Source organism: Schistocerca serialis, chromosome 9 (assembly GCF_023864345.2).
Source record: "Schistocerca serialis cubense isolate TAMUIC-IGC-003099 chromosome 9, iqSchSeri2.2, whole genome shotgun sequence".
Taxonomy (NCBI): Eukaryota; Metazoa; Arthropoda; class Insecta; order Orthoptera; family Acrididae; genus Schistocerca; species Schistocerca serialis.
In genome coordinates, this window is record NC_064646.1 from 68,308,486 (window position 1) to 68,322,721 (window position 14,236).

Sequence of the window (14,236 nt, forward strand, 5' to 3'; positions counted from 1 at the left end):
AAGTGAGTGCAGCAGATGCATCATGTATGCATTGATGTAGCACTGTGTTGTTGGTGCAGAGTGCATCCGATGCTTGAGAGTTTCCAGAAAAAAGTTGGTGTGTCATCATCAGGTTCTCCATCATCACAACAAACTCCTTTACTGTGTCAGAATACATGTCATAGTTGCATAGTTGTACTGATGTCCAGCTTAGCATGAGGTAGTTCCTGATGGAGTGGAGGCCGAAATGCACGCGTGGGTTCGAATCTCATCCTCGTCGCCAATTTTGTATTAGCAGAAGAGCCAACACCATGTTACAAGTGGAGGCCGAAATGCACACGTTTTATCTCACGCAGGCTGGCGTGAAGAGGGAAGAACTATACTGATGTGAGGTCTGGAACATGACAAGGAATGAGAATTCAGAAAGCGGACATAATTAGTTTGATACTTAACTTTAATCCATTAATGATGAACATCACTCTTGATGGTACATGATTGACAATATTATCTGTTCAGAATTCATTCTGGAAGATAGTACTTATAGTAACTGAATATGGCGCCTTGCTAGGTCGTAGCAAATGACGTAGCTGAAGGCTATGCTAAACTGTCGTCTCTGCAAATGGGAGCGTATGTAGACAGTGAATCATCGCTAGCAAAGTCGGCTGTACAACTGGGGCAAGTGCTAGGGAGTCTCTCTAGACTAGACCTGCCATGTGGCGGCACTCGGTCTGCAATCACTGATAGTGGCGACACGCAGGTCCGACGTATACTAACGGACCGTGGCCTATTTAAAAGCTACCACCTAGCAAGTGTGGTGTCTGGTGGTGACACCACAGGTTCACTCATGTTTGTGATGTAGAATGTCCCTGAAAACTCTTGATCCGAGGTTACTTCCAAGGTACAGTAGTTCCATGCATGGTAATATGCAAGTCATTTGCAGCATAGAGTTACAGGGATGTTGTGCCAGACAGTGCTGTATTCGTACCGTTTGGTACTGTACTGATGTCTGATCCCATATCTAAGAGGAAATGTTTAAGCATGCTCCAGTCAAATATACAGAGCCTTCCAGCCAATTGTGGTAATCGTGCGGGGAATATTTGTCACACACTCATTGGTGGCTTGATGTGTTAGCCACAGGCTGGTGCACACACTGAGGTCTGTATTTGGAGCTTAGGTAGTTGCAGGGAGACCGGCAGTTACATGTCGTGTCACCAAACTGGACATTATACCAACAATTCGTTGACTTAGAAGCAATGGCGGTGCTCAGTGCACTGTTGCTGGCTAGTGGTGGTGGCATTTTGCACAGGTTAGCATGCTGGCTGGGGGCAACGATGTCACTGTCGTGTGCTTTTGACATAGACTGGAGCAGTTCATCACATGTGATGTTTGACTAAGATCTAGTGGTGTTGCCTCATGAGCAATCATGGTGTGCGAGTTGCAGATGCAGTGGAAGCTAGACAGTCCAAAGAGTCCACAAGGCAGCATCTGGCATGGGGTGTGTGTCGAGTGGTGTCTGTAGCTGGTGCCACAGCTGGGACAGCATCTTGTCGATGACTTGTTCAGCATAGATTGCTTCTTTCAGTTGTTGTTCTGGGGTTTGTGACAAGCACTGCATCCAGGTGGATTTTCGAGCTTCATATGAGCTTTGCTGGGGTGGCACAAGGATGAGGTCACTGATAATGTCAGCATGCTCTGTTAAGTGGTAAATTAATGTCACAAATCGAGAGTTATCATTCAAAACACCCAATTAAGTAAACACACATTCTACTGTCACAAATCAATATGCTGATTGTTCCGACCAGAATAGCAGAAGCTTGGAATGTCCGACCCCCCCCCCCCCCCCCCCAACCCTCCCCCTGCTAGCTCTAGGGTCGTATGGAATCACTATCAGATTCTACACTGAAATTGAATTTGAATTAGCACTTCTTTTAACTATAACCTATTATAGATCCCTTGAACAAAAGACTGCGCCTAATAGCTGGGAGATAGCACAGGGCACAGCTGGCTACAAGGCTACAAGAGGGAAGTGGAAGTGATACAAAGAACTATCATCCAATAACCTTGACATCCATTTGTTGTAGAATCTTAAAACATATTCCAAGCTCAAATGTAATGACCTCTCCAACAGAATGACCTCCTCCATGCCAATCGACATGTATTCTGAGAACATAAATCATGTAAACCGAACTTGCATTTTTCTCACAAAACATACTGAATGCTCTGGCTCAATGCAATCATGTAGATGCAGTACTACTCGATTTCCGAAATGCAATTGACAGAGTACCACATCTACACTTACTATCACAAGTACGATCTTATGGGGTATCAGGCAAAATTTGTGACTTGACTAAGGTTCTTTGTTCTTTTCTTTCTAGACAGACTAGAAGTAACTTTGTGTGTGCACCTGCGAAATATGTTGGGGTCCTTGCTGTTCATGCTGTCTATTAATGACCTTGAGGACAATATTAATAGTAACCTCAGACTTTTCGCAGATGATGCAGTTACCTACAATGAAGCACTGTCTGAATGAAAGCTGCACTAACATTGTGAGAATTTTATAAGATTTGAAAGTGGTGCAAGGACTGCCAGCTTGTTTTAAATGTTCAGAAAAGTAAAAGTGTGCACTTCACAAAAAGATAAAAATGTAGTATCTTAGAACTATATTATCCATGAGTCACATTTGGAATCAGTCAACTCATAAAAATACCTGGTTGTAAGAAGTTGTAGAGATATAAAGTGGAATGATCACGTAGGCTAAGGCATTGGTAAAGCATGTGTCAGACTCGGTTTATTCTTATATGACTTGGGAAACGTAATCTGTTGACAAAAGAGACTGCATACAAATCACTTGTGTGACCGATCCTAGAATATTGCTCAAGGGTGTGGGAACCATACCAAATAGTAGTAACAGGAGATAACAAATGTATACAGAGAAGGGGAATGCAAATGGTCACAGGTTTAGCAAGCACAGTCATTTGGCTGCAGGGGAACAGCAACCACTAGAAATTAAAATTGTAGAGCCACCATGAGTCACATGTAACTTTTTTTTCATTTTACATAATTCACTTGACCATTGTGAGCATCTACAGAAATTACCTAGCTGAGGGCCACATATTACGAGTATTGGGGTGTTTATAGTGCTGCCACCACACATAAAATGTATTGTATTGTAATGTACTGTATTTATGTATGATGGCGGCTCTATTCACAGCCTGATGTTTGTAATGTGTGGCCCTTTGCTACGTAATTTCTTGAAGATGCTTGCTTTCATCGAGTTAAAAGTGAAAGACACAGAAGAAGTTACATGCAACTTGTGGTGGCTCTACCAATTTTGATGGATGCAGGTTGGTTTGATCTGTGAGAGAGCGTCTCAGAGATGGTGAAGAAACTGAGCTAGCAGACTCCTGAAGATAGCCGTAAACTATCCTGGGAAAGACTGCTTACAATGTTTCGCGAACTGGATTTGAATGATGACTGTAGGAATACACTCATATTCTCAGCGAATGGGAACAAAGATTACAGGACATGTTAAATAGAATGGACACCTTAATTTGTATGGAATATGGGTTGAGAGTACATGAAAGAAAGACAAAAGTAATGAGGAGTAGCAGAAATGAGATTAGTGAAAAACTTAATTTCGAAACTGAGGACTGTGAATTACACAAAGTTAAGGAATTCTGCTACCTAGGAAGTGAAATAACCCATGACAGACAAAGCAAGGAGGACATCAAAAGTAGATTAGAACAAGCAAAGAGGGCATTTGTGGCCAAGAAAGTCTGCTAGTATCAAACATTGGCCTTGAACCGAGGAAGAAATTTCTGAGAATGTGTACCTGGAGCTCAGCATTCTATGGTAGTAAATCAGGAAATGTGAGATCTCTGGAAAAGAAGTGAATCAAAGTGTTTGAGATGTGACTCTAGAGAAGGATGTGAAAATTAGATGGACTGACAGGATAAAGAACGAAGAGGTTCTCTACATAGTGAAGAAAGGAATATGTGAAAAATGCTGAGAAGAAGGAGGAGACAGGATGATAACACATATGTTAAGACACCAGGGAATAATTGCCATGCCGGCCGAGGTGGCCAAGCAGTTAAAGGCGCTACAGTCTGGAACCGGGTCACCGCTACGGTCGCAGGTTCGAATCCTGCCTCGGGCATGGATCTGTTGGCAAATTATGTATATGGCAATGAGCCACTTTTCCACTACTATTAGCTTCCTCAAAGATATTTGAAAACATGGATACAGATATGAATTCTAGATGGCAGCCAGTGTAAAAGTATGTTGTGCACCTCCTCCATCAAATGGAAGTATTTCCAGTAAACATAAAGTGTGCACAAACTGTAAGCACAAGATATTGCAACTAAATGAGTAAGTATCCAGTCTACTATTTATGGTCAGTGCACTGAAAATGGAAATTAGTAAACTTCAAGCCCCAAAAGCAAATTACATTGGAAGCCCCGCTAGAAACATTAGTTCCTTTGTGATAAGTTGCCTAAAGTGATCAAGGACAAAGTTAAAAAAGTGATACAAGAAGAAAATGATGTCCTGAAGCTTGAAATAAGGGATTTAGAAACACGAGTAATCCACTAAGAACGAGATGTAGTGAAAGGTCTGAGTTCTGTGTTTCATGTGAAAATGTGCAATCTGGCCTAAAATAACTGCTACTGTAATAGAGTTCTTCATTATAGGTGATAGTCAAGGAAGAAACTGGGAATACACTATAAGGCAAATTAGATGATTGTTTCAGTGTGCAAAGTATTATAAAACCTGGTGCAAAAATTGTGGACAAAGTAACCAAAACTTCTGAGAGAACACTACATTAATCATTATTGGTTGCTCAAATAACACTGAAAAACCTCTGGAAGAAGGGTCAATTCTGGGACCTGTCCTACTTGTGCAGTATGTAAGTGACTTGGCTAATAAAATACATGCTGGAACCACAGTACTCTTCGCAGATAACACCAATTTTCTAATTAAATCACACAGTGAGAAAAATCTGCAGGAAACTGCAACATCGGTTATGCATAGGTACCACAGCAGTTCAGGACCAATAGGCTGATCATAAATTCTGAAAAACTGTGGCAGTTAACTTTCACATCCCACAAAACCTCCAGACCACAAAACCTGTTTTCACCATTGAAGGAAAAAATGTCTCAAATGTGAGCCATACAAGAATTTTAGCCATATATATTCAGGAGGATCTGAAGTGGGAGATGCACCTTAACAATCTAATTAAAAAACTGAACACACTTACCTACGCTGTTAGGATTCTCACTCGTAAAGAAAACTAAATGCTGGATTACTGTAGACCTCTTTCTAAAAGTCTGAAAGTACTGCCTCTGCCTTGTAATATATAATTTTTTTTACAAAAGGGGCCTTAAAAAATGGAAATATCTCCAAACATAACTTGATTTACAAGCATAAAAAACTAGACCAAAGCTGAACATAAATGTAAACACAGTGAACACAAACTTACGCAAACAGGAGTACATCATACTGGAGATAAATATGCCTTCTTACTTAAAATCTGTATTGATGTTAAATACAGTTAAGGTAAAGTTGAAACAGTTATTGCTTGATCACTGCTTCTACTCTGTCTCTCAATTTCTGGAACACTATAATACGTAAACCTCATTTACCAAATGTTGTTAATCGTTTATATGTCCTTCATTCTATGATCTACTTTGTGTTGATTACGCAGCCTCACTTAATAACTACTGCTGTAATATATACAAGAAATGTAGTATGTCAATTTATATTGTTATGTACTTTGATAGTGTTGATCATTTAGTCACAATGACTGCTGTATTTAATTATGTTTATCCCTTTTCCTGTATCATATATACAAACAACGTACAAAAAATGATTTCCTGGACTGAATAAATAAATAAAACTGACCTGCAAATGGGAATGCTTGTTAGTTTACTTTGCACACTCTCACTCACTACTGTCCTGTGACACAAGTTTTTGGAATGATGTGGTGAAGGTCAAAAAGGTATTTATTGTACGGAAGTGTACAATAACAATATTATGTGAAGTAAAGAACTGAAAATTGTGCAGAAGCCTCCTGAGGAATTTTTGGGTTATTAGACTTATGTGGCAGTTCATTTGCTCTTTAATGGTATAATAACAATAATGAATTTAGTGTTAAGTGAGAAATTAATAATTACAACATCAGACATAAAAATAATTTCTATTCATTATTTGTATCCCTGTTTAGGATTCAGAATGGCTTTTCATATTCTGATGCAACAGTCTTCAACAGGTTGGCACCAGACATCAGGCAGCAAATTGGTAATCCTCAGGCAATAAAAAAAAGTAAAAGAATTCCTTGTTAAATTCTCATTCTAAAAATTATCAGAATATCTTAACTTGGGAATATGAATTCAGTTAGCATTAACATTCATATGAAGCGGTTTTAAATTTTGCAGCATGTAGACAGCTAATGACAGAATGTGAAATAAAGAAGTTACATGTATGCTTGCTATGATGTAGTTGCTAAAAACAGCAAATGGGCAGTTCAAGAAGAGATTTTTTTTTCAGAGTAGTTGTTTGTCTGCCAGTATTAAAAAACAGTCAGTTAGAAGTAATTCCTCTAATTAATAATGTGAGTAGAGTCTACTTTACAGAATTACCTTTCAGTGGTTGCTTTTTATTATATTTTTTAAATAATTACATCAGTAACATGACTACAACTTGACCTACTTCCGAGGAATTTAACTTTATTAATTTATGTCGTTGTTTAAGTACTAGCAAACTGAACCCAGGGTGAAAACAATATTCAATTGGAGAAATGTTTTGACTGTAGTGAAAGTGATAAATAAAATTAGAAACAGAAACAGTTAAAACAATTTGAAAAAACTAGATGATTTGGTCTTTTTGTTGAAGGTAAAAGTGAAGGCTTCACTCTTCTTTTGTTGAACACTACTATCTTCCTGTTCTTGGTTTGGCTCTCCTTCACCAAAGAGAGACATTATACTTCCTGAAGATTGTGGTGCAAAACTGAACATGAAACCTGTAAAATAATATTTTGTAGCTCACAGGCAGATTTAAATACTGCAACTTATTATGCAATAGTGCAGAAATTAATTGTGCATGCAAAAGAGGACATATTCAATACTACCATTTTAGTATTTGGTTATCATTAAAGTTTTGCCATTCAGCATTTAGTTTTCAGTAAATGTAATGGGGAACTTATTTCTTTCACTCTTTTTGCCTGTTAATTTTGATGTATTTCATGTGTAATTCATCATATCAAAATAGGCAGCTGGGCTTCATATCAAGTAAAAAAGTGACTTGATTTTAATTGCACCCTCGTGTTTAGAAACTGTGGGCTTGTTCTGTAAAAATTCAGGTGCACTATAAATCATCCCTGAATTAATTGCTGAATGCCACCTTCAGCAAATGCAATACACTGAGTGAGCAAATGCATGCAAGGTCCACAGATAAGATCTCTACATGACAATAGATCAGTATCCCTATCATATCTTTCTGAGTGAAAATAGAGAAGAAAAATAGTTAATTAAAGATCATTTCTCAGTCTCAACAGGTGAAGCAGCTGAACATCTGTAGCTATAAACTATTGTCTGAAATCCAGTAGTCTTCTCCATTATATAACTCTATTTAAGAGCAACAAAAATAGGCAAATAAAAATACTACACAACTTATATCAAACCCAAGACAAGCATGCCATTATAGCACCATATATGATTGACTTTCACCACTATGAAAACTAATGTAATTTTAATGAAATTATGCAGTAAATTGCACAGAACCATCAGAGTTGCAATATTAATTTCCTTTATTACTTGATGATTGGTTTAGAGCCTAAGCTCATTATCAAACCATCCAATAAGCTATGCAATAACATATGACAGCCACATGAATGTTCATTATAGTTAAACACATCTTTAGTATGAAGCAGTAAGTGCTGAACTTCATTCATTTAACTGAGACATCAAACTGTGGAAGATATGAGAAAGATGTGTTTAACTACAATGAACAACAGTATATTACTGCATAGGTTACTGGATGATCTGAAAATGTGTCTAGGCTCAAAACCAGTCATCAAATAATAAAGGAAATCAGTATTGCAACTTTGATGGTTCTCCACAATTTATTGCATAATTTGGTTAACCAGAATAAGTGCTGAAGTCATGCTTTCCAAAATTCTGGATATTAGTAATTTTAATGGATGGAACAATCTTGTTTACTTTCCAGGGATAATATCTCTCACAGGATGCCCATTAGGGTGAATGGCTTTAGGGTGGAATACCCTGCACCTTGAACTACACAGTTGTTCAGTTCAGCAATATAAGTAAAAGATATATTGCTACTCACCGTAAAGATGATTGCTGAATTGCAGACAGTCATAACAAAAAGAGCCTTTGGTCAAACCCTTCATCAGTAAAGGAAACACACACATTCATTCACATAAGTAAGTACAGCTCATGCATACATCACTGCCACCTCCGGCAGCTCAGACCAGACTACAACTTTCATGTAGAACAGAAGCAGCAATGAGGAGGGGGTGAGATAAGGGAAGGGATAGTAGGGTACAGGTGTAGCTGGCGGAGTGTGCAGGGACTAGACTGCCATTAGGTGCAGTGTTGGGAGACTGTGGGGCAGGGAGGTGGGAACGGGACAGGGAGAGGTGGGAGAAGGAACACAAAGTGAAAAAGGAGAGGAGCAGAGAAGGGGAAGGGCGGCGGGTGCATTGGCAGAGGGTGGCACGCAAAGGGAGTGGGAGGTGAGAATAAGGAGGAAATGATGGGACACAGAGGGCAGAAACTGTTGGGTGGAATGTGTGGGAACAATATTTACTGTAGATTAAGGATGGGATAATTTTGGGAGCAGAGAATGTGTTGTAAGGATAACTCCCATCTGCACAGTTCAGATAAGCTGATGGTGGAGGGGGAAGCTGATGGTGGAGGGGAGGAGATGTGGATGGCTTGGGTAGTGAAGCAGCCATTGAAATGAAGCATTTTACATTCAGCTGCATCTTGTGCCACAGAGTGGTTTATTTTGTTCTTGGCCACAGTCCGTCAGTGGCCATTCACCCTGGTGGACATCTGTTTGGTAGTCATACCAATATAAAAAGCTGTGCAAAGACTGCAGCAGAGCTGATATATGATATGGCTGCTTTCATAGGTGGCCCAGCCTCTGATGTAGTAGGATAAGCCTGTGGCAGGAGTGGAATAGGAAGTGCTGAGTGGGTGGACTGGACAGGTCTAGCACCTGGGTCTTCCACAGGGATATGCTCCTTGTGTTAAGAGGTTGGGATTGAGAGCGGCATAGGGTGAACTAGGATGTTGTGGAGGCTGGGTGAGTGACAGAACAGCACTTTAGGAAGGTGGGAAGGATCTTTGGTAGAATGTCCCTCATTTCAGAGAGAGATAATAGGCAGTCAAAGCCTTGACAAACGATATGGTTCAATTGTTCCAGTTGGGGGTGGTACTGGGTGACGAAGGGAGCACTCCTTTGTAGCAGATTCTTCTGGATGGTGGGAGGATTGGGAGTGTCAGGAAAAATGATATGGGATATCTTTTTGCAAACTAGGTCTGGGAGATAGTGCCTGTCTGTGAAGGCATTCATCATCATTCACTTTGATCACTGATCCCTATCCACAATCTTACACCCTCCTCTTGTTAGTCCACATTTCTGCAGACTTTGATTCATCAGGCTTCATGTAATGCATGCAGGTCATTAGTAGACCATGCATATTTGTTCCTCATAAATGTATTCATCATGACTGTTACATTGTAAGTACTAACAACTGCACTGCATTATGCCATCAACATCTAATAATGGGCTCTCTGGACAATTCTATATAGAATAGAGTCACTTCTTGCACATTAGCATATGACAAAGCCTTTTGTGTTCCTGTAACAGTGCAAAGAATGTTTCGTAGGCGTGCCACAAAGAGGAAGGAACTTGAGGGTCTGCCATGAGCTGGGCAACAGGAGAGATAATATTTAATTTCAGATTATGGGCATTGGGGATGTTGCTGTAGAGGGACATGGCATTGACAGTGAAGTCCAGAGCTGCAGATGTATGTATGTATGTATTAAACCAGGGACCTAGAGATGATGGAGAGGTTTCGTCCCTTCGCAGCCCTCAGTGGTTCACAACCCCACAACAGACCACAGCAGTCCACACACCCCACCGCCGCCCCACACCGAACCCAGGGTTATTGTGCAGTTTGGCCCCCAGTAGACCCTAGTCTCATACCAGACTAGTGTAACCCCAAATGTTTGCATTGTAGAATAATAATGGTGTTCGTGTATGTGGAAATGATGTTCGTGCAGCAATCACCGACACAGAGTAACTGAGATGGGATAAGGGGAATCAGCCCACATTTGCCTAGGTAGATGGAAAACCACCTTAAAAGCCATCCACAGGCTGGCTGGCACATCGGACCTCGACACTAATCCACCAGACAGATTCATGCCGAGGACCTGCACTTGTTCCCACTCGTGAAGCAGCGTGTTACACCACGCAGCTAGCCAGGCGGGCTAGAGCTACAGATGGTAAAAGGACAGGAAAGCTGGACAGTAACAAAGCTAGGACCTTTGATATAAGAGGGAAATTGGATAATGCTGTTGGTCTACAAAAGTGGAGAGCTGTCAGTGGAGACCAACAGCTAACCACATTGGGGGCCACTGAGTGGTTTGGTACATGGATATTGGGAAGACATGTAGAATGTGGATGACCAAGGAACGTAGGGGTGAAAGGGGCGGCAAATTCCAAAGCAAGGTTTTGGAAATATCTAGGAATTTGAGGAGTGACTGCAGACTATGTTGGGTTTCTGGAATGGGATTGCCGAAATAGGTCTGGAACTGACCTGGCTGTTCTGTTTGTAAGTTGTTTACTTTAGGATTGTGACATCTGCTTTTGTTAAAAAATAAAGACTAGTTTATTTGATTCAATGAACGATTGCTCAGATTTCAGTTAGTTACAAAGGACAGTTTAGCCATTTAGTTTATTTAACCACATTTAAATAATCAGTAATTAACACAATGGTAATGTCAGATTTATATCTATAACAAATAATGCTTAAAACAGATGGGATGGTTGTTGCTGCTATGAGGGACTTGAAGAGTTCACATTTAGCCCAACAAATTTCCACTCTTCTCTTTGAACTAATACTTCATAAGCATTGTAATCTTGTTTAAAGGTTTTTACAATTTCAAAACTATGAAAGAAAACATGACTAGCAGCAATGTAGCAACCTTTTCAGTAACGATGCACTGGTATAGAGTTGTTCTCCATAATTTTTGCTGGTGGTAATTGCAACTAATTCAGAAGTTGGTAAGTTTTGCCAAGATTGCAGCTCAGCTGTGCGTCTGAATGGTCTTTGGTGCAAGATTACACACCTGGAGAGACACCACAGAGGTGTTTCATGTCATTAGAAGAAACCAGTGTATGGCAACCAAATTCAAGTGGGCAACCTACCTAAAACTGTACAAATGAACACAATTAGTTTCGCTATGAAAATTAGAGCCCTCTCCACAACTGGCCATTTTCTTTGGAAACCAAAGTGTTAAATAATCCACACAGCAAGAGCTCTACCTCACGGCAGCAAGAGCTCTACCTCATAGGGACATGGTTTCTTTTGCTGTCAGGATGTGTTTCTGTGGCTGGCACCGTTAATCTCCACATTACATTGTTTTACTGTTTTGGTGCCATGTTGAGACAGTTTGAGTGATACAGGCACCAGAAAGACCAAAAACAGATTGCTGATAAATCAGAGAAATACTTAAGGAGTTTGTTGCTTGCAGGTTGTGACAGTCAGATCATCCAGAATTATGATGGTAACTTGTAATTATGATAGGATCCCAGGCACCAACACCTCCATGCCACCACTGAGGCAATCTGCCGTGTTTGACTCGCTGGTACTATTACTAACATCTCTCTTGCTCATCCTCATCTTTCATGTAGGATGGGAGGCTCTGTATGATGGATTGGAAGTGCTGCTTTACAAGGGAAAATGTACTTTCATTAATGTCCATGAAATCTGTTAGAATGGGATGGATGGAATGGTTGTATTTGTGTATTGTACGAAGTAGGTAGAAGTCAAGGGGACACGGGTCAGAGGGGGGTATTGATGCAGTCCTTTTATAATTTTCTACAGCTCAGCCTCGATGTAGGAAATGAGATCATTTGGAACATTGTTGTGCATCAAGACGTCCGAGGCCTGACAAAGCCTCTCTACTGTACTCCCAACATTTATGTACTACAGCAGTGGAGTCTTCGTCCACAGGGAGCATTAGGATCAATAATTCTACTTTAAGATGACAGATGATTTGGGGTTCAGTTTTAGGACTGGGGAATGAAGCTGGCAATTAGAAATTTCTGGAGTTTTGGCATAGGAGAGAAACAATGCTTTGACATATTTGACTAGTAGACATATAAAATTGGGATGACTCTTGTGCACAAACTAAACAGGGCAATTAGACAACAGCAGTGATATGAGTTTCTAAGGTAAGCATAAAGGAACTGCAACAAACAAACAAAATGCTAATGCTTATAAATTTCAGTTACACAGAAAAAATGCTCCAACCTTGATTTCCAGCGTGCCCCTGAGCTTGACTTGATGGAGGGCTTAGAGGCATTCCAATGCCCTCTTCAGGAGGAGAGAGAGAATGGAATGATACAGCTAGTAAATCATCCGAGCCCTCCATATTAGTTTCTGTTTCTGCAACAAAATATGTCCAATGTACAAAAGAGCAGGAAATCATTTTAAAAATAAATTAAGAATTATGATATGCCAAGTAAATACAGAAAAAAATTTACAGACAAGGCAGTTCATCAACAGACACAAATCCCAGGTCAAAAAGATCACCAGAACAGAATTAGGTGAAAACATAAAAAGAGGATAATAGATATAATTGGAACCTTGAGTAGTTTTTGGTTGTGTAAATGTCACTTAGCAAATCCACACACATTATAAAAATGGATGTGTAGTTCCTTGCAATGATGGCAGTTAAGCAATGTAAACCATACACATATGGCTGGTATAGATGGTGATTTATGGCTGTGAACAGGAGCTTACATAAATGTGAATGGCACATTCCAAGTCAGAGAACAGACTCTTATTCCAAAGAGTGTCCACAATACACTGTTGCCAGGAACGAGAGAGGTATTTTTCCATCACAGCAATGGTGTTATTAGTTGAGTCCCCACAGGTATACGTGTGTGTGTTTTCCCACCTATCCTCCTAAACCACTGGCCTGATTTCACCCAAACTTAGCTTATATACCTTAGTGTCTTTCTTACTTATATACTATACTGTCAGGCAGCAATAGCGGTGGGGTAAGAACCACCTACCTGTCAAAGGGGTGAAGGGGGGGTGAAAAATAAGCATAGTCCAAGACACATGAATTCCCAGACTTTATTCATCCAGTATTTGAGAATGAGAGCTCTTAGGGACTTACAAAAAACTTCACGTTTAATTTCAAACTTTACAAAAAAATTTCTCACTGACAATTCCTGCAAAATGATGAAAGGAAAAATATGTATCACTTACTACTTTATCACTGTTCATGCTGTGAAAGTACCGGATGAGGCATGACTTCATAATTTATTATGTCTTTACTACTAACTGTATTCATGACACATTTTACAAACAGTATGCATATATACCACTGAATGTCAGTACAAAGTTGTATTACTGTGTGACACAGAGTTCAGGAGATACGACACCATAAACAATGAGATACGTGAAAAACTGGCACATCATGCATGATGCTTAAATGTATTACTTCTTTACTACTAAGTCTATTTGGAATAAATATCACAGTCAGCATCCACATGTACTGTTGAATGTGCCTACATTATTATATCACTGTGTGACACACAGTTCAGGAGAAAAGAGATAATAAACAGTGAGATGTGTTAAAAATTGCAGCATCATGCATGACCTTTAGATTTATTACTTTGTTGTTACTAACTCTATTTGCAACACATTTTACAAACACTATCCACATACACTGTATGATCAAAAGTATGCGGACACCTGGCTGAAAATGAGTTACAAGTTCATGGTGTTTTCTATCGGTAATGCTGGAATTCAGTATGGTGTTGGCTCACCCTTAGCCTTGATGACAGCTTCCACTCTTGCAGGCTACATTCAATCAGGTGCAGGAAGGTTTCTTGGAGAATAGCAGCCTATCCTTCATGGAGTGCTGCCCTGGGGAGAGGTATCGATGTTGGTCGGTGAGCCCCGGCATGAAGTCGGCATTCCAAAACATCCCAA

At 39.9% G+C, this 14,236-nt stretch overlaps 1 protein-coding gene across 1 annotated transcript in view; it reads right to left on the minus strand.

Annotated features, from left to right (window-relative positions):
• Positions 1-6,719: 6,719 nt before the first annotated feature.
• Positions 6,720-14,236, minus strand: part of LOC126419228 (bromodomain-containing protein DDB_G0280777-like) — a 360,686-nt gene continuing 353,169 nt past the window's right edge. The window contains exons 14-15 of the mRNA XM_050086365.1: positions 12,542-12,676; positions 6,720-6,994 (exon numbers count right to left, since the gene is read on the minus strand). Of these exons, the coding sequence (XP_049942322.1) occupies positions 6,822-6,994; positions 12,542-12,676 (308 nt within the window). The 3' untranslated portion in view covers positions 6,720-6,821. The remainder of the gene's footprint in view (positions 6,995-12,541; positions 12,677-14,236) is intronic.